The 21,614-nt window shown below is 36.0% G+C and overlaps 1 protein-coding gene across 2 annotated transcripts in view; it reads left to right on the plus strand.

Annotated features, from left to right (window-relative positions):
- VPS8 (VPS8 subunit of CORVET complex) overlaps positions 1–21,614 on the plus strand; it is a 236,506-nt gene that overhangs the window by 66,854 nt on the left and 148,038 nt on the right. For both annotated transcript variants that reach the window (XM_054481040.1, XM_063662489.1), the window contains 3 exons: positions 6,865–6,911; positions 15,364–15,586; positions 19,337–19,426. In XM_054481040.1, the coding sequence (XP_054337015.1) occupies positions 6,865–6,911; positions 15,364–15,586; positions 19,337–19,426 (360 nt within the window). The remainder of the gene's footprint in view (positions 1–6,864; positions 6,912–15,363; positions 15,587–19,336; positions 19,427–21,614) is intronic.

A 21,614-nucleotide genomic window follows, 5' to 3' on the forward strand; every position in this document is an offset into this window, starting at 1 on the left:
ATATCCACATTGCCTTCTTTAATACATCTTAAATATACATGAATATCTGACAAGAGAAACAGTCTTTTTTGGCCCATTATAGGCCATACATTGAAGAAGAGATTAGATAAATAGTTACTTGTTTTCTTTTTTTAAATTTTGGAGACCCCAAATTCAGTGATTTCTTGCATCCTGCAAGCTTTTGAGACAGAGTAGAATATTCTTAATATTCTTAAAGCAGGTATTGCTCACAGTGTCTATCTCGAAAGCCCTTAATCTCTCAGCATCCGGTAGAGAGGCATATGTAGACCAGGTCTGGCTGTATGAACTGAGGGCTTTGCTGCAAGAGAAGAGCTTGTTCTTTCCCATTCTGCTTTCTTCAGGGCTCTCATGAGAGGAGCCTTCCAAATGAGTTTAGAGGGATATTATCTGAGCTTGGGCACCAGCTACTCAAGATGGTTGTTTACTAGTCCTGGAAATGCCAGCTGCCCAGCTCTGTGGAGCAAAGCAACTCTGTGAGGATTCTGTAGGAAGTTGAGTCTTTGTGTAGCCCTTGCCAGTGGGGAGATGGAGAGCTACTGATCCCACTTAGCTCATTTTCAGGCATCTAAGAGATTGCCATCAGGGATTATCCACTGGACAATACAGTTTGTCTCTCTGTAGTCTGATTCTGGGAAGGAAAGCTTAAAATATGGAAATAGATTTGGCTTTAACTAATACTCTGTTTTACTTATGGTTTTAAATGTTCTAAGTTGATAAAGACCTGGCTTCTTTAAGAAGCCAGATTGAAAGTGTTAATTTGAATGGTTTTGCCTTAATTGAGTTAGGAACAGTTAGTGGCAGGCATAAAAATTATGTGTATTTGGTTTTTTAAAATTAGTGATTTTGTGATATTTGTAGATTCATACTCAGTTGCAAGAAATAATGCAAAGAGATCCCATACCCTTAAACCAATTTTCCCCAATAAGAGAACATCTCACGAAACTATGGTACAGTCGCATAACCAGGATGTTGATATTGATAAGGTAAAGATACAGAACATTTTCATCACCACATGGATCCCTCATTTTACCCTTTTATAGCCACACCCACTTCTCTCCTGCTCCCACCCCCTCCTTAACCTCTGTTACCCAGTAGTCTGTTCCTCATCTCTATAAATTATAATTTCAATAATGCTATATAAATGGAATCATAGAGTGTGTAACCTTTTGGGACTGACTCTTTAAACTCGGCATAATAATTCCTTAGTGATTCACCCAGGTTGTTGCACATATCAATAGTTGGTTGCATTTTATTGCTGGGTAGTATTCCATAGTATGGATGAGCCACAGTTTGATTAACAAGTTTACCAGTTGAAGAATATCTGGGTTGTTTCCAGTTTGGGGCTGTTAAAAATAAAGTAGCTCTAAACATTTCTTTATAGGTTGCTGTGTGAACATGTCTTCTTTTCTCTAGGAGAAATGTCCAGGTTTACAATTGTTGGATCATATGATAGTTGAATGTTTAATTTTAAAAGAAACTGCCAAATAGTTTTCCACAATGCCAGTACCATTTCGCATTCCCCCAGCAGTGTGTAAGTGATCCAGTTTCTAGTCTACATCCAGCATTTGGTGAAGTCACTGTTTTATTTTAGCTATTCTGGTAGGTGCATAATGGTATCTCATTGTGGCTTTAATTTGCATTTCCCTAATGACTAATGATGTTAAACATCTTTTCATGTGTTTATTTGCCACATGTATATCTTCTTTTGTGAAATGTTTCTGCGTGGGTTTTGCCTCTCTTCTAACTGGATTGTTTCTCATTATACTGTTGAATTTTTAGGGTTTTAATATATTCAAGGCACTAGTCCTTTATTGGACTTGGTTCTCCCAGTTTGTAGCTTTCTTTTCATCCTTCTTAACAGGATCTTTTGCAAACCAAAGGTTTTAATTGTGATGAAGTCCAATTTATCAGCTTTTCCTTGTATAGATTGTGCTTTTGAAATCAAGTCTCAGAACTCTTTGCCTAGCCTAAGATCCTGAAGATTTTCTCCTGTGTTTTTTTCTGGAAGTTTTACAGTTTTGTGTGTAACTTAAATGCGTGATCTATTTTGAGTTAATTTTTACTTAAGGTATGAGACTGAGGTCGAAGTTCCTTTGTGTGTGTGTATAGATACCTAATTGCACCAGCATTATTTGTTGAAAAGGCAATACTTTCCTTCTTTCCTCCACTCAGTTGCTTTACCAGCTTTGTCAAAAATCAGCTGGGCTTATATGGTGAATCTAATTCTAGGTTTTCTATTTTGTTCCATTGATCCGTGTGCCTATCCCACTGCCAGTACCACATAATCTTGATAACTGTAGCTGTGTAAGTCTTGAAATTGGGTAGACCGATTCCTCCTCCTTTATGAAAATTGTTTCAACTATTCCAATTTCTTTGACTCTCCATATAAATTTTAGAATAATCTTGTCTATATCTATGAAAAATCTTGTGGGAATTTTGATATAAATTACATTAAACACATCAGTTTGAGGAGAACTGATATTTTTACTATGCTGAGTTTCCTAGTTTTTCCATTTATTTCACTTTTTTTGTAATTTTTAGTATACAGGTGCTATACATGGTTTCTTAGATTTACGCCGAATATTTCTTTTTTTCTTAGCAGTTTTAAATGGTATTGAATTTCTAATTTTGGTATTCATATGTTCAGTAATGGCATATGGAATGTTTATCTTATATTCTGCAATCTTGTAGAACTCATTTATTAATTCTAGAATGCTTTTTGTAGATTCCTTGGGCTATTCTATGTGGACAATCATGTCATCTGCCAACAGAGACAGTTTTATTTTTTCCTTCCCAATCTGTGTGCTATTTTTTTCCTTTTCTTGCCTCTATTGCATAGGCTAAAACTTCAGCATTGTATTGAAGAGAGGTGAGAGCAGACATCCTTGCCTTGTTCCCAGTCTTAGGGTAAAAACATTCGGTTTTTCACCATGAAGTATAATATTAGCTGTAGATTTTTTGTAGTTACTTTTTATCAAGTTGAGGAAGTTCCCCTCTATTACGGTTTTTCTAAGAGGGTTTTCATGAATGGATATTGAATTTTGTCGTTGCTTTTTCTATGTAATTAATATGATCGTGTGATTTTTTTCTTTAGGCTATTGATATGGCATATTGTAATGATTGGTTCTTGAATATTGAACCAGTCTTGCATCCTGGAATAAACCTCACTTGGTCATGAGGTATAATTCCTTTTATGTAATTGTGAATTATCATTCCTAATATTTTGTTAAGGACTTTTGCATCTTTATGAAGAACATTGGTCTGTAGTTTTTTTTGTAATGGCTTTTCAGGTTTTTGTATCAGGGTAATACTAACTTAACAAAATGAATTAGAAATGTTCACTCCTCTTCTGTTTTGTGGAAGGGATTGTATAGGATTTGTTTTCATACTTTTTAAATGTTTGGTACAATTCTCTAGTGAAACCATCTAAACATGGAGATTTATTTTTGGGAGATTTTAAGTTATGAATTCAATTTCCTTAATAACTATAGGGGTATTCAAATGAGCTGTTTCGTGTTAAGTGAGTTTTGATAGTTGTGTTTTTTGAGAAATTGGTGCACTTCATGTAAATTGTCAAATTTATGTGTGTAGAATTTTCATAGTATTCCCTTATTATCTTTTTGATGTCGTCAATGTCTATAATGATATCCTCTGCTTCATTCCTGATGTTTTCTCTTATTCTTTGTCAGTCTTGCTAGAAGTTTGTCAGTTCTAATCAGGAAGATAAAACACCTTAACTAGAAACACCAATTATATCCAAATTGCTAAACACAATAAATATTTTTCAGATCTTGTTCATTCTCAATTCTGTATTAAACAGCAATGATTAGTTCTTCCTTCTTGAAAGTCTATATCCTGTAGATATCTGTGACTGTGTGCCCTTCTGATTTTAAACCCCAGTGACTTTTCCTGAATCAGTTTGTTTCTATCCTCTGACCATTTCATAAATATTGGTCTTCCTCAAAATGTAGTCCATTTGTGACTGCTTTTCATCTCACTCTATTGTCCTTGGACAATTTTATTTCTATTCATTGTTTCCTCTGATAACTTAGAAATCTGTAATTCTAACCCAGATGTTTCAGATTACTATACTCAATTTCTTTTTATTCAACATCAAAGTGAAGGTGTTCCTCAAATCTGCTGTGGACCAGATTGTACTTACCTTCTTCCTTCTAACACCTCTTCCCACATTTCTTATGTCATTTTGTGACCTCTTCATTCAACCGTCACTTAAACCAGAAACCTAGGAATTATATTCCTCTCAATGCCTTCCAAACCATGATCAATCTGTCACCAAACCCTATAGTTATAAATAATTTTGTCCACTGTTCTTTATACCTGCTGTCAGTAATCTAGTTTAGTCCACCATTTTTTTCTTTGATGACTGTAATAGCCTTGGTTTCCAGTCTTGGTTTTTCAGATGCCCCCATCCTACAGTCACCATAGTGATCTGTCTAAATGTATGAATCTGATGATTTCACACTCCATTAAGCCCTACAGTGTATCCATAGTACTTAGTACCGGGCCAGGCACTTAATTCCTTATTTTATGCCCTTCATTATTTTAAATATACTTTAAAAAATAGTTTCTACCTGATAATTATATTATTTGAAGTCTTGGGGTATACTACTGCCCTTTATAGTTCCTCCAGACATTCTTGTATGGTGCATTATTTAATGAAGTGTTTTCAAATTTTTTATTTTGAGCACATCTTCAGTAGGACTTTATCAGTAGTTATTTTGCCTGTGTTTAGGGTGATCTCTGGGGAGTTTTTGAACTTGCTTCTTTCAAGTATCTGAGGAGTATCCTTTTTCAGGATCACTTTTTTTTTATACTTTAAGTTCTAGGGTACATGTGCACAACGTGCAGGTTTGTTACATATGTATACATGTGCCATGTTGGTGTGCTACACCCATCAGCTCGTCATTTACATTAGGTATATCTCCCAGTGCTATCCCTCCCCTGGCCCCCAACCCGCCGACAGGCCCTGGTATGTGGTGTTCCCCGCCCTGTGTCCAAGTGTTCTCGTTGTTCAGTTCCCACCTATGAGTGAGAACATGCAGTGTTTGGTTTTCTGTCCTTGTGATAGTTTGCTCAGAATGATGGTTTCCAGCTTCATCCATGTCCCTGCAAAGGACATGAACTCATCCTTTTTTATGGCTGCATAGTATTTTCAGGATCACTTTTTATGTGAACCTCTTGGCTCAGTTGTTCTCGTACTAAGGAGATAGTATAAATTCAAATCCCAGCTCTACCTGTAGACAGGGTCTTGATTACAGATTCTTGGTGAGTATAAATTTACCCCCTCTGAGCCCAGGCTGAGACAGACAAACTTCCTTGTCATCTTCCTATGCTAACAGGCAGATTTTTTTTTTCTAATTTCCTTTCATTGAGGATGTGGCTTTTTAAGAATCCCAGTTTTAGGCAGGTCCTCTGCTTCAGTTCCCTCTGTTAAAAGGGTTTAAGGCCTCAGCTTCTTTCTGGCATTAAAACCCAAGCTCTTCTGCGACCAGCAAACCTACAGGATAGGATCGGTAACAGCTTGGAACTTACTGCTTTGGTTTTCAGTTCCCTTTTCACTTTTGGACCTGGGTATTGCCCTTACTATCTTAGGAGCTCAGCTATGTATTTTAAAAGATGTTTATTTTCTCTAGCATTTCTAGGGAAGTCCTCCTGCCACCAACTCCCCATTACCTAGCCCACTGTATTCTCATTCAGGGTTGAGATTTGCTATAGCTCTAACACTTTTCAAATCTATCATTTTACCTCTTGTTTTTGAAGAATCAAATCTACATGTAGTCATGAGTAATATTCATAAGTAAAGGAAGCAGGATGGGTCAGGGATAGCCCTATAATCCTTTCAGGATTGTAGGTCCTTCTTTAGTCACCTCTCTCTCAAATAATAAGAGTTCCTTAGTTTTGACCTTTTTATCAGACAGGTGTTAGTATGTAGAGCTCTTTTTCATGTAGTGCCTTCTCCCTCCTGATGATATTTCTGCCAGGAACATAACCCTTCCAGGATTTTTAAAAGGAAACCATTTCCCTGTAGCCAGCAGAAAAGGAAAGAATACTGCTGAAGTTTGATGCTTGGTTACTTGACAATTTCCAGTCATAATAAGCTACTGTTTCTCCCTCAGACTCTTTCCATTGAAAAGGGTCAAAATTATGGGTTATCATTTACTTGATATGATCTGTACATGATGAATTTAAAGCAATAAAAATATTATGAAACTGAGAAGTTCAGTCAACGTTAAAATAGCAGATTTGGAGGATTGTGACAAAATATGGGCAACCTTAATCACCTGAGCCACCAGCAGGACCAACTGTATCCCATTATCAATTTGATTTATTTTCTTATGGTTTTTTTTATGAGTTTTCTTTACAAATCTGTGAGACAAATACATATTTTCACCTAGTATTTGTTTTAATGATATTGTAAACTCGATAAGCTTGTGAGATATATGTAGTATTTTACTTAAATAACAAAATTTACTTATTTTCTCATGTTATTGAAAGTAATTCATATTTCTTTTTTTCTTTCCCATTTTCCCTTCCCCTCCTTCTTCTGCTCCCTCTGTTAGAAAGATGCAGTGAACACCTTAGTGCATTAAAATAATTTTTATTCTTAAACATATTTAGGGTACATTTCCAGAAATAGAATTAGTAGGTCAAAATGTTCTGTTTTTCAGACTTTGACACATAATGCCAAATTGCTTACCAAAAAGCATGATATGAAGTTATATCCTCCTAACAATCTAATAGCATCTTAAGCAGACCTGTCGTTATCAGTGGGCCACTGGACAGGGTTGTGGGGCTGATGCTTTCTTTATGGTTCCTCTACAGGATATGGTGCCTGTCATAGTTGATTACTGCCTTCTGCTGCAGCGAAAGTGAGTATGCATTGCCTGTCAGATTCAATTATTTTGAACCCAGGTAGCCTCTTGTTTATGTATAAGCCATTGCTAGGAATTCTATGAATTTGACTGAATAGAGTGAAAAATATTAATCTATAGAAATTTGATTCTTTAACAGTTTTCAGTTCATTTACCTAATAAAATTAACTTCCTTAAGACAGATGCTATGGATATATCATTTATTTGTCTGTGTGGCAGGATATTGGAGGTAAAGAACGTAACTAGCAAAAGAGCAATACTACTTAGGGGTTTTAAAAGTAGAAAGTGTATGATTCATTTTTTATATATATATATATACACACACACACATACACACACACATATATACACACACATATATACACACATATACACACACATTCTCCTTTTTTTGGTATATATACTTTTTTTTTTTTGGAGACAGAATCTCGCCCTGTCGCCCAGGCTGGAGTGCAATGGTGCGATCTCGGCTTACTGCAACCTCCGCCTCCCGGGTTCAAGAGATTCTCCTGCCTCAGCCTCCCACGTAGCTGGGATAATTTTTTGTATCTTTAGTAGAGATGGGGTTTCGCCATGTTGGCCAGGCTGGTCTCAAACTCCTTACCTCATGATCTGCCCGCCTCAGCCTCCTGAACTGCTGGGAGTACAAGCGTGAGCCACCATGCCCGGCCTGGTATATATGCTTTTATGAACCATCACTAGAACATAGTATTTTATACTACTCAAAAAAGGCTAGATTCATTGTGCTTATGCAGTACTATTTTTTGTTTGTTTGTTTAAAATAAATCAGTATAAATAAACTCTTGATTAGGCTTTGTTAGTTTAAATTGTAACTATATAAACTAGCCAACTTGGCTGTATGTGGTGGCTTACCCCCGTGATCCCAGCACTGTGGGAGGCCTGAGGTGGGAGGATTCCTTGAGCCCAGGGGTTCGAGACCAGCCTGAGTAATATAGGGAGACCTTGTCTCTACAAGAAAATTTTTAAAAAATTAGTTGGGCATAGTGGCATGTGCTTGTGGTCTCAGCTACTCAGGAGACTGAGGTGGGAGGATCGTTTGAGCCCAGGAAGTCAAGGCTGCAGCAAGCCATGATTGCACCACTATACTCCAGCCTGGGTGACAGAGCAAGATCCTGTCTCAATAATAAATAAAAAATAAACTAACCAACCTGTGCTAATGCACAGGGTTCTTTTTTCTTTTTTTTCCTACACTAATAATGATAGCCAGGTATTGTTCTAAACCCTTTACATTAATTTATCTAATTTTTATAGATATAACAGTGAGGTAGGGATTATTATCATCCACGTTTTATATAAGATGTACCAAAACCAGAAAGTGATTAAGTAACTTGCCAAAACTCACTCCCACAGCTTTTGGTGGCAAAGGTGGGATTCAAATACATGAGTCTAGCTCCTGTGTTCTTGGTTTTAACCACTAGCTTGTACCACTTTGTAAGTGATAGAGAACAAATGGGAAGATTTCATGTAGATGCTCCCAAAACCCTATGCAACATGACTTGGTTCATGAATTTATATAAATTCTAGTAGCCTGATTCATAAAAGGTTGGGTCATACTTTGAAGTATCAGTAAAGGTTATCAAGAGGGCAGTAATTTGCTATGTCAGACCTTTGATGAAGTCAGATAGCTATAGTAAGTTCTGCTTACTTGGGGCTCAAATTTATTCCAGTGTTTTAACTCTAGTGTTATGTAATTAGCGAAACACATTGTGTTTACAGTAAGGATGTTGTTGAGAACATTACTTTTTTTTTTTTTTTTTTTTGAGACAGAGTCTTGCTCTGTCGCCCAGGCTGGAGTGCAGTGGCGCGATCTTGCCTCACTGCAAGCTCTGCCTGCCGGGTGCATGCCATTCTCCTGCCTCAGCCTCCTGAGTAGCTAGGACTACAGGCACCCACCACCATACCTGGCTAATTTTTTATGTTTTTAGTAGAGGGTTTCACCATGTTAGCTAGGATGGTCTCGATCTCCTGACCTCGTGATCCACCCACCTCGGCCTCTCAGAGTGCTGGGATTACAGGCATGAGCCACCACGCCCAGCCAAGAACATTACTTTATATTACACATTGTCTTATTTATGAGGGCCTACGGGAGAAATTTCTTTCAGGTGTTAGGGCCAGAAGTACCTTTGTGTCTCTTGAATAGCTAGTTGACTTTTAGCTGATGGACAGTGATTGTGTAGTTAATCATTGTTTCCTAGAAAGCAAAGCGCCATGATATGTCTGCTAACCTGACCCTATCTTTTTCTAAATTAGTTTTCTCTTTACCTCCCTTTCACACTCAATTCCTTGTTATATGCCCTGTATTTTTAAAGCAACCTTAATAGTTTATGAATCAGTTTTACATATTCTACGTAACCCTCATAAATACAGTGTAAAGAGAGATAATGTTATCCTCATTTTCAGATGATGAAGTGGAGGTGTAGAGGTATTTCTAGTACTAATAAGTACTGGAATCAACTCTGATATTCAAATTGAGATAATTTATAAATGAGATGAAGTGAAGTGCCTGAAAGACTAAATTTTATTTAGAGTAAAAAGGCTTATTTTTATAAAATGGGCTGTTTCTACCTAGAATGATACCTGACACAATATAGCTATCCAATACCTGATGGTTGAACTGATGAAGTAATCCTGCCTCCTGGTTTGCAGGGTGACTTGTGATCATTATCTTGAATACTAGAATACTGTCACAGTGATATAAAGTTGAAGTGGGCCTAACAGTTGTAAGATGAAAGATTATATAGGGAAAAAAATTGATTATGTTTTTCCAAAATATTTTGTTATTCCCTAAAATATTCTGGAAATAAGCTTTTCTTTTTTATATGATTTGGAAAGGAAATATTCTCTAACATTTATTTCACCTATTGACTGGCTGAGAATGCAATAATTTCTGTATTGAACCACAGCATATAACATAGAAGATAAAATCTGGTCTAGATTTTCACCACATTCGGATCTATTTATTATTTCTTTATTTTCGTCAACTTCTTTCCTTTAATTTTTCCTGATTCCTTAGCATGCTTTCTCTGTATTTTGTCAGAAACAAATACAATATTTGTTGTTGGAGATCTCAGAAATAACAGGAACAGCAGTCATGGTATATACTCCTCACCTCCAAGAGGAAGAGAATCCTTCCTCAGTTCAGCTCTTCCTGGTCCTTTTCTACCTCTTTTCTTTCTTCCTCCTTCTGTTCTTACATACACACTCCTAGATCAAGGCCATGGACATTTTCCCTGGACCATAGTACAAAGAGCATACGGATGGCTTCCCTCTCTCTCAATTCTGTTTTCCAACGCCGAAGACTAGATCGTACTAGATCCTGCCTCTGCTTGGGAGAAGTTCCAGCATTTGTGTTCTTATTCTCTTTCTTTCCCTCCTTGTCTCTTTCCCTAATTCTACTCTTTGGGTTCTAATAGGAGAAAAAGTGGGAGGGCAGCATTCCCAGAGATTTAAGAAAGGTTGGGGCTGTGAAACTAGGTATTGGGTCAAATGCTCCCTCTTTTGTTCTAGATCTATGTTGTGCTTGTTTGCTTCTCACCATACTGGCTTTTCTTTTTCATCAGAATGTTAAGATTCTTCTATATATGGGCCTGAGCTTAGAAGGAAAGGTTGAGTAAGCCATGTGATCAACTTTAATTGTTTGCATCTAGGCCATCTTTCACTTCTCTTCTATTTCAAACATGCAATGACTAAAGATTTATTAGATATGAGAATTCTATGTTTAATTAAATAGTTCAGTGTAACCACTTAAATGGTAGAGTTTTTAAAATTTTTTTCTTAGAGTTGCCATAGATAATAAGGTTAAAAATGGTCAGTTCCCTATGTTAAATTGTAGTGGAGGATTGTCACATGTTAAGTAGCTTCATTCCAGTATAGTATTTTTTCTCCTTAAACTGGATGCTCTCTTTATACTATCCTTTTTGACATTTGGTCCTATTTATGTCTAAGGTCTTCTCTTCTGCATTTCCAAATTTGCAAAATATCTGTGACATTAACATTGCTTTAAGGAATGCTCAGATTTTGCATAATACAAACACAGTCTTACAAAATGACATCTAATACTCAGCCAGCCAATTTCAGGTAACTTCTTCCACTTCTAGGTTCATTACTCACTCAATCCTGTTCCCCAGATTCCTTTTATATTAATGTCTTCTGATTGAGTATGTTGTTTTTATAGGCAATCCTTTTATTTTCACATATTATGTTGTTTCTTATGTGGGTGAAATTATAAACATAATACATGCTCTGAAATTAATTTTAACTTAGTGGCACAACCATTATTACACTATAATCACTGTTACCTCATAGTTTCATAACTCAGATAATTCAGTACCCATCAGTAATATTAATTAAGCTAGTGTATATATGTATTCCTATTTATATTTAATAACACTTTTATAGTGTAAAATCATTTTTACTATGTCACAGTAATCACATTTGTTTTTCTCTGTAGGGCATACTACTCTGTATTATGGACATCTTTCTTGGTTAAAATTTGGCATTAGAGTCTTTCGTAAATTACTTAATATCAGAAATGACAGGAATTCTGTTTCTGAAGACATACTTTATTTTCATAATTTGGTCTCTGTTCCACAATTTCATTTCAGTTTGGTTTTGTGTATTTTTTTTTCAGTATTAGACAAAAGACACAATATCCTAAGGCTTTTTGTGGGATATTTCTAATTTGTCATTTTACCTATGCAAAATATAGGCTATATATTAGCATATATATGGGTAGCCCTAATGTCAGTTTTACTTTGAAAATAGATCCAGAGTTTATGTAAACCATAATTATAATTTTGAACGTTGTTTAAAAATAGGGTTATGTGATTATATGTGAATTATATAGCAATAAAGCAGTTATTTTTAAAAAAAGCAAAATGGATGCTCTACATGGATGATACCAACTGAGTTTATATCACTGTAAGAATATCCACAGTTGTTAAGAAGCCATCGTTCCAATGGCTTGTGTTACGTATGCATCTGAACCAAAAATGTTTCTGTTAAATCAAAAGTGAACTTGAAGTAATCTTTTAATTTGTTCACTCATGTTGTTCAAAATCAGGACTATTGTTTGAGAAACAAAAAGATCTTAATTATCAAGACTTGTTGAGGAACTGGATGTTTAAAATTTTATTAGGGTGGTGCAAAAGTAATTGCAAATTTCGTCATTAAAAGTAATGGCAAAAACTGCAATTACTTTTGTACCAACCTAATATCAAAGCTAGGGAAAAAAAGGCCTTTTTAATTTTATAATAGCTATATTGAGATATAATTCACATACCATAAAATTCACCCTTTTAAAGTATACAATTCAGTAGTTTTTAGTGTATTCACAGCTGTGTAACTATCACCACATGCCTTTTTAAAGGAAATCTTTATAAACTGTGGTACTTGTATCAGAAAATAGAGCATTTTGAACATAATTTCTAAAAATTCATTTGAATTTTGCTTTTGCTTTTATAAATAAGGAAACCAGCCCACATCAACTTTGGATGTATTAAATACCACTTGTATTTGGTGGGAATTTACTTATTTGGTTCTGGTTATATATTTAGTATGGATTGGCAAGGGTTAGGATTGATGCCCTTGTTCCCCTTCACATACTTCTAAATTTGTAATTTCTTATAACCAAAGCAGCTCTTCACATTTAAAAAATTATGAAATTGATAATGTACAAAGTAAATTTAACAGTTGTCCTCTTTTTGAAGTTATAAATGATAAACTTCAAAAATATCTTTAATGTGAGTACTGTTATAAAGTGAAGTTTGTAGAAGTATCTCTTTGGTCCTCTATTATTCATGATCGATTTTCTGTTACACTGGCCATAGGGAGGCTAAGCTTGAAATGGTAAACATCAAATTTGAAGTCAGCCCTTCTAGGAAACAAAGATAGTACCCTGGAGAATAGTGCCTAAATATAGAAAAAAATATGAGAGCTAAAAATTTTTGTATGTACTTGCCTTTTTTTAAATTTTATTTTGAGACAGAGTTTCGCTCAGTTGCCCAGGCTGGAGTCGATCTAGGCTCACTGCAACCTCTGTCTCCTGGGTTCAAGCGATTCTCCTGCCTCAGCCTCCTGAGTAGCCGGGATTACAGGCGCGTGCCACCACACCCAGCTAATTTTTGTATGTTTAGTAGAGACGGGGTTTCCCCAGGTTGGCCAGGCTGATCTCAAACTCCTGACCTCAAGTGATCTGCCTGCCTTGGCCTCCCAAAGAGGTGGGATTACAGGCTTGAGCCACTGCACCCGGCCTGGCCTGTATGTACTTTTCTAACTCCCCTTTTTCCTGATGCACTAATAAATATTCTCCCAGAATGATGAGAATTTGTTGTTGAATATAAAAAAAATTTTATTTTAAGGTAGAGATGCAAATAGGAGTTGCTGAGCCTTATTTTTCTTGCTTCTTTATATTATAGCTTCTGATTGGTTAAGAAAGAAATATGTGGTTTTGCATTTATCTTACCAGCATCACATGCTGTTTGTCACAGGAGTGCCTTGTTAGTTAACTTTTGTAGCCTTTACTGAATTTTTAACTCTCTTTAATTCTCTCCCCAAGGCTTTTTGTACTAAACTAAAATATATAATTATCTTTTTTAGCATGTTCCTTTTAACAACACATTACAGAGTACAAGGGCTAGCAAATCTGACATTTTCTTTGAATCATTAGTTATCTTGTTACTTTTTCTTTCTTACAGTAAAACTCCACTAATCTGTTTGTTTTGCTTGGCTAGTAATTGGTCATCACAAAAATATGATGAATTATTGATTCAAATGAAACTGACATGAAAATATTTTGATAAATATGAAATGGAGGGGAAAAATGATGTAAAATTACATTTGTACATTTGGGAAAAAAATAAATGGCTCTGGATTTCCCCCAGAATATTGCAAATGCTGTTAATTGCAGGGTGGCATGGAGTTCTGGTGCAGTTGTAGCCGGTCTGTTTTCCATCTGTCCCCTTCCAGGACTTCAGATGAGTCAAAACCCCATCCTAGTCCTTTCAGGAGCTTCCTTGACGTTTTTGTGGGACTTGTCATGAAAGACCATACCTGTGAATAAATAAACCATTTACCACTTTCCACAATTGACATGATATACATATAAAGAAATTACATTTAGAAAAAAGTAAATAATCTCAACAGGTAAATAAAATTCACAGTTTTTGTATTTTAAAAAAAACAGAATGAACAAAGAAGTGAATGATACAAGGCAATACAATTTATAAATGAAAACATGGGAAACATTCAATTTTGCTGGTCATAAAGGAATTATTAAATTGTCAGGGTAGAAAAACCAAATTTTCAATTGTCTGGTGAAACTGGTAGGATTATACATTGTGGGTGGTAGTGTCAATTGATGCTGTGATGCTTTTTGAAGATAATTTCATAGCACATTTCAAGTGCCACAGATTTTTTCATATCTTTTCACTAAAGATAAATTTCTAAAAGTTGACTGATTTAGGAATTAAGCCCTTCAAATGGGAAAGGCTTTATATGTAGATGTTCATTGTAGTATCACTCGAAATACTGGAAATAAGTAATATATCCAACAGTACAGGAATACTTAAGTATATTCTGATTTTTCAGCATGTTGAAGTATTGTGTTAGACAAAATGGTAATTTTAAAGAATAGCAACTTAGAATAATGCTTATCATATAATGTTGTATGAAAACAGAATTCAGAATTCTGTCTGTGGTCAATATAACTCAAATTATTTATGGGTTGTTTCCAGAAATATGAAATAAACATTGTCGAGGTTGTTGACATTTAAAGTAATTTAAAACAATTTATGTTTCTGCAATAAAATTGTTTCTAGGTTTATATTTTAAGTATTAAACATTTTTTTCTTCTTCTTCCAAGAATATCACTAGCCAAACATTTTGGGATGCAAAGGGTTATAGCTAGACAAAGAAGCATATTGACTCTGCAGGTCAGCTAGGAATATTTAAATACCAGGAAGGAGGGAAGGATAAATCATGAGTAGTCCTTTTGTTTTTTTCCTACTTCATGATGTCCACCCAATTATCTGTTCCCATGTCAGTGTTGTCTTTAAGAAGCAATATGCCACAATAGACTGAGCACAGGATTTAGGCCGGAAGGCTGGGTTCAAATTCTGACTCTCTTGTTTGTTAGATATGTCACTATTAGCAAACAATTTATCTTACCTTTTCTGATTTGTTAAAGAAGTGTTGGGAGGATTAATTGAGATTTTATATACATATATATATATATACACACACACAGACACACACACACACACACACAAAGTTTTTGCAATATAAAACTCTATGTGAATATTATTGCCATTTTAAATAAACTCATGAGTAAGTTGAAATAGGGAAAAGATGAGATATACTTGGGAGACTAAATTTAATGGATATTTGGCATGTTCCTAAAAGTTTTTTTTTCCCCCCCTTTCTGTTACAGGGATCTTTTATTTAGTCAGATGTATGATAAATTAAGTGAGAATTCAGTGGCCAAAGGAGTATTTTTGGAGTGCCTTGAGCCATATATTTTAAGTGATAAATTGGTGGGAATCACACCCCAAGTAATGAAAGACTTGATTGTTCATTTCCAAGATAAAAAATTAATGGAAAATGTGGAAGCGCTCATTGTACATATGGATATCACCAGCCTAGATATTCAGCAGGTGAGTTTATAGACAGTCTACTAACTTATGAAATAAACTTCATTCCTTTATTGATTACACTTACTTCACTGATCAGGCCTGACCCTGCCTTCTAAAAACCGTAATTATTTATTGAGCACTTTTTGTAAGATGTATTATAAACTTATATTTGTCAATATATTTCCTAGGACTGTATTTAAGTGAAAGCTAGAATAGAAGTGCCTTGCAAGTCAGGGATTATGTTGTCTTCTGTTTCTTTCACATCCCCAATAGCACTTGGTGTAGAGTTTACATTTAGAAGTTGCTCTATAAATGCTTGTTAACTGATCCCTCTTCATCAGCTTGTTCGTTCACTAATATAATTTTCATCAAGCAAGTGAATTTCAACTATGGCTGCTTTCTCATGAATTATAGAATATTTTTACCTTGAAAAATATGATGCCATTTTAAAAAAGAGCTGGTATGTATGTCCAGAGTTTTGAAATACAGAGCATGGTATAACAGGCAAGTTATAGAACTTTTTAGCATGAATAGCCAGCCATTGTTTGATAAATACTTCCAGTGTATCTGAGGTTCTCACAATAAGTTATCTTAATTGAGTTTCTTGAAATAAGTTTCTTAATTGAGGTGCAGTATTTATTCTGGCCTAAGACATTTCACAATTTATTTTTTCCTTCTCCTCTTCCTCCTCCTCCTCCTCCTCCTTCTCCCCCTCTCCCCTCCCCCCTCCCCCCTCCCCCTCCCCCTCCCCCCTCCCCCTCCCCCTCCCCCTCCCCCTCCCCCTCCCCCTCCCCCTCCTTCTCCTCCCCCCCCCTTCTTTTTTTTTTTTTTTTTTTTTTTTTTTTTTTTTTTTTTTTTTGAGACAGAGTCTCGCTCTGTCCCCCAGGCTGGAATACAGTAGCTTGATCTTGGTTCACTGCAACCTCCTGGGTTGAAGCGATTCTTGTGCCTCAGCCTCCAGAGTAGCTGGGATTAAAGGCACACGCTACCGTGCCCAGCTAATTTTTGTATTTTTTGTAGAGATGGGGTTTCACCATGTTGGCCAGGCTGGTCTCGAACTTTTGACTTCAAGTGATTCGCCTGCCGTGGCCTCCCAAAGTGCTGAGATTATAGGTGTGAGCCACTGAGCCTGGCCCACAATTTAATTTTTTAATTCCACATTAGTCCTAATAATGAGCATGTTACTCCTGCAAAGGTGCTAAGCCCTCTTGAGCTTGAATATGGAAGACTAACAAAAGTCTTAGACTAAAAGTTTTTTGAAAGTGTGCAAAATCACATAGAAATTAAGGGTTTGGAAAAATGATTATTTTATTTCTGGAAGCTCTTTATGAATGGCTGTGAGTTTGCAAAGTAAAGCCAGATCCGGTTTTATACCTGCCTCTGTATTACATGGGTAATTTGGCATAGTCTTCATAGTCTGACAATAGGTCTGATGACTTGAGAGCATGTTGTCCATCTAGTTTTGCCTATCACATACAGGAAAAAAATTTAATTTCTTCTGTTTATAATACTTTATAACATTTTCAGTCTTTCCCCAGTACCATGTAAATATACTCTAGTCTTTTTAATGTTAAACAACAATTTCAAAATCCTCCCGTCTGTTTCTTACGTCTCCATATCAAGTCTTCTCCCCTTTTTCCTCCTAGGTTACTGCCCCATCTCACTCCTCCCAGTCACAGCTAGATTTCTTGAAAGCATTGTCTAGGTTGCTATTTTCATTTATTTCCCCCACTTCCTAACTCTTCAATCTTACTTTTACTAGAGTCAACAATGGCCTCTTTGTCCACTACACCAAATGGTATTTTTCAATCCTTATTTTATTTACTCTTTTAACAGCATTTGTTCATTAATTTAAGAAGCGTTTACTGAATGTCAGGCTCTGAGGATGCTTCAGTATCCCTAGTGAACAAAGCTTGTCCTCTCATAAAGCCTAAATTTTAGCAGAAAAGTTTGACAGTGAACAGATCAATGTACAAAAATCCAGAAAGTATTTCAATACAAGTATTATGTTAAAAGTCAAACTGGGAAATGTGGTAAAGAGATAATGTGAGGCTACCTTAGATTGGCTAATTATAGATAGTCTTTTTGAGGAGGCAGCATTGAGTCTTGGGAGCTGAATGACAAGAAGGAATCAGTAATGCAAAGATCTTGGAAGAGGAGATTGTTGTAGGTAAAAGCAACAGCTAGCATAAAAAAAAAGGATTTTTGTCTCGGGTGTTCAAGTAACAAAAAAGAAAGCAGATCTGGAGCTTGGTACAGAGGTAGATCTTGCAGGGAAGGGTGTAGATCTTTCCATTTTATTCTAAGTGCTATGAAAAATCATTAGAAAGTTTTAAGCAAGATCACTCTGTGTTTTAGGGGTAACAGAATCAGGGATGAGGGCCAAGTGCAGAGGAAGCAAAGAGACTAGTTAGGAAGCTGGCCCAGGAGGTGATTCTGGCCAGAGATGGTAACAGTGAGATGAAGAGAGATGGCCTGATTTTGGATGTTTTGGAGATAGAATTGATTTGCTGGTGAATTGGGATGTGAGGGTGTGAGAGTGTGGGAATGAGAGAATTTAAGGATGATGACTAGTTTTTGGTTTGAGAAACAGGGTGAATAGTGAGTGATTCCTTTGAGAAGATTGCAAGACTAAGGCAGGTCTAAGTTTGAGAGACAAATCAGGAGTTCTGGTTGGCCATTTTATTTTGAGATCGCTACTAGACATTCAGGCGAAGATATCAAATTAAGTAGTTGGATATATTTATGGGTTAGAGGGGAGGTTAGGGCTGAAGCTGTAAATGTGTTAGTCATCAGTGAAGAGATGCATGATCATGGTACTGGCTGAAAGGGGTAGAGAGGGAGTCGTAGAAGTCCCAGAACAGGCCTTTTCTAGAAAGACTCTCCCAGCACATCTCACTTCCATTTTCCTTCCTACCTCTCACTCCCTCTTGTCATTCTCCTTTGCCGACTTCTGCCTTTCTCTTGCCACTGTTTATAGTATTATATAGCTGTCATAGGGACAGAATATAGAGTACTATATACTCAAACTCATATCTAGTCCTCTTCCTAAATATTTTCTCAAATTGATTTCTCTCCATCCTTAAGCACTTCAAGCTCACTTCCATATTAGGTCCTTCATCCTTCCTCTTGCTTCTTCCTACAGAATTCCTAGCTTGCACTTCTGCTTGTGGCTCACATGTATCCATTCTTTGGGTCCCACCTTTAATGTTTTTCCTTCAGGGGTGACTTTTTGAATACTCCAGACAGGTCAGGTTAACAGCACTTACCACATTTGTAAATAATGAATTATTTGTGTAATTGAGTATCTTCCCCAAGACTTAACTCACATGCCATTTTTTACCCCTACCTCCTTTTGGTGGGTGTCCAAGATCAATGTAAGTTCTATAAAGGTAGGGACAAAGTCTGGATTTATCTTATCAACACTTTTTTCCCAGTGCCTACAAGAGGGTCTGAATATGTGTTCAATAAATATTTGTAGAACTATTGATCAAAGGTAAAATGAATATAGAAAGGGGGAGGATAGAGAAGAAACAAAATTAGACACTGTGAATGTCTTAAAGTAAGCGTTGTACTATTAAAAGTAGTAATTTCACCTACAGCAGCTCTTACCCTTGCATTGTGTTTGAGTACTTGAATTTCAGTTTTTATCAGAGAAGAAACAAGAAAAATTAGGGAAGAGAATTCAAGACCTTTCCTGTTCTTAAAGCATTAAGGAAAATAATTGGTGACTCTGAATTGTATGGACCAAGTGGCTTTTCCTTTTCACAGGTAGTTCTCATGTGTTGGGAAAATCGTTTATATGATGCTATGATCTATGTCTACAACAGAGGCATGAATGAATTTATTAGTCCAATGGAGGTAAGATACTTCCTAACTTGGATACATAATTAATTTTGTCTACTAAGTTTTTTCTCCTATTCTCCATTTGCTTTTAATAGTTTCTAGTTTTATCCAATTATTTAAAAATTCTTACAGATTTATTGACCTTGAACCCATTTTAGCTTGGGGCTTTTAGATATTCTTCAATTTTACACCTTCTGCCATTGCTTGCTTTCTTATCTACATAAGTAGGTATTTAAATACCAGGGAACAATAGATAAAATTTAAATTAATGCTTGCTTGTTAGGCTTTACATGTTTTTCTCCTAAGAATTTTTGATACTGTAGTAACTTTTTCTAAAGATATGAAAAATTTATTTTGTATAATTATTTTATATAATCAATGTACTATTGAGTAATGCTGTTTGTAGATATATTCTGCTGGGGAAGGCTCCTGAAAATGGTGGGAGGCCATTATCTGTTAATTGATCATTTTTTGCTTTTACTAACTCAGAATTTTATAGCATTCATTCTAATTTTTTATTCTCCTTACCAAGAGAATCTAAAAAACATTTGGACTTACTTTTGGAAGAACTAAACCCCATATCTGTTTTCTTATTTGTCTTCAGTTTGATGGCAGGATAGTGGAGAATGAGTTGTAGACACATGTAGTGCCCTCTTAGCCCAATGCTTTATTATAGTGTCCCTCAAAAAAAGCAGGCCTCTGCTGAAGGCCATCCAGTCAACCATTTAGCTAATTTATTGCTATCCAAAACTATCTTCAGTATTAAGAAGTCAGCATTCTATGATAGTTCAGGCTTCTTTAAGCACATTCAGTTTGGTAGGGCGAGTACCCCTCTAATTCATAACCCTTCAGTTTTGGTTGCACCTCTCTTCTTTCGGTTAGTTTCTAAAGTTAGTCCCCCACCCTTCTACCCCTGGTTTTGGGGGTTTGGCCCTGATTGTCTGTAATCTCAAGGATTTTTTTTGTCTTGAACACCTCTCGGCTGCTCCGTCATTAAGGTCCAGTAGTTCCCTGAAAAAGAGTCATTGGCTTCCTCCTCAGGGAGGTCCAGTGCCTCCCTGCATGCCACAACTAAGCCACAATTCAGAAGAATTAATACAGTTTCTAGTTTTGCTCAAAATAATCCCTCAAAACAGATTCTATTTTGGTGCATTCTGCATTGACAAGATGATTGCTGTATTTTTGTTACGTTGCTTTTGAAATTTTTGTTTTGTGTGGGTTTTGTATTCCTCATATTAATAAAATCTGGTTTGCATTTATACTGATACATCTCAAATGGAACACTGAGCTATTGAGGTTACCTTGTTTTGTGTTCGAAGTGTTTAAAGTTTAGCTATTTTAGTACTTAAAGAGGTCTGAATTAAGAGAAGGTGTCCTGTCTCTTGAAATTGTCTAGATTTTTTAGAATGAAAGCGTGTCATCACATTTGAGATGACTACTATAGTCTCAGAAATCTTTCCTTTTTTCTAGTTTTGACTAAGGTAAGAATAGTGCCTTGAGTTGGGAGGAAAAACTTTTTCTTTACCAATTTAGGTCCCAGTGGTGGGAGGTACAGGGAAAGGATTGAAGGCTTTGAATTCACTGACAATATACTGATTAACAGGAGAAAAGATAAGGATTATTCACATATGTGCAGGAACACTCAGTAATAAGCATCTCTGCTGAGTAGCCAGAGGTAGACGTTTATATACCAGCTTAACAAAAATGGGGGTAGCAGGTAGTTAGGTCTTCAGTGGGAAAGCATGGAAAGTTCTTTTGGGCTTTTTGATGCTAATGGAAAGCTGAATTTGCATTTCCTGATGCTAAGGATCAGTTTTTTCCCAAATAGGAATCTCCCTCTGAAGGGGGTCCATGGCAGCTAAGTATTTGGGAGACTCTGCTTAAGTTTAGATGATATATCTTTCTGTGGCTGCTGATTGGGTGTTTTCAGTTTAAAATCATCTCTATTACCACTTTAGTGGGAAGTCCTTTCACTTGCTTACTAGTTTTTAAAAGAATAAAGCGTTTAAGAACCAAAGGATACTTTATATCAAAATTATAATCTCAGGTAAGCCCTTTATGTAACTAGTATTTATTAAATGGTTTTTTTCGGTGAGGAATATGACAACAGTGATTGTTTCTCAGTGAACCTTCTAAACATTTCATGTACAGATGAAAGGTTTTCATATTTAATCTTAATGATAAATGACTAATTCCATTAGTG

The sequence above is a fragment of the Pongo pygmaeus genome, chromosome 2 (assembly GCF_028885625.2).
Source record: "Pongo pygmaeus isolate AG05252 chromosome 2, NHGRI_mPonPyg2-v2.0_pri, whole genome shotgun sequence".
Classification (NCBI taxonomy): Eukaryota; Metazoa; Chordata; class Mammalia; order Primates; family Hominidae; genus Pongo; species Pongo pygmaeus.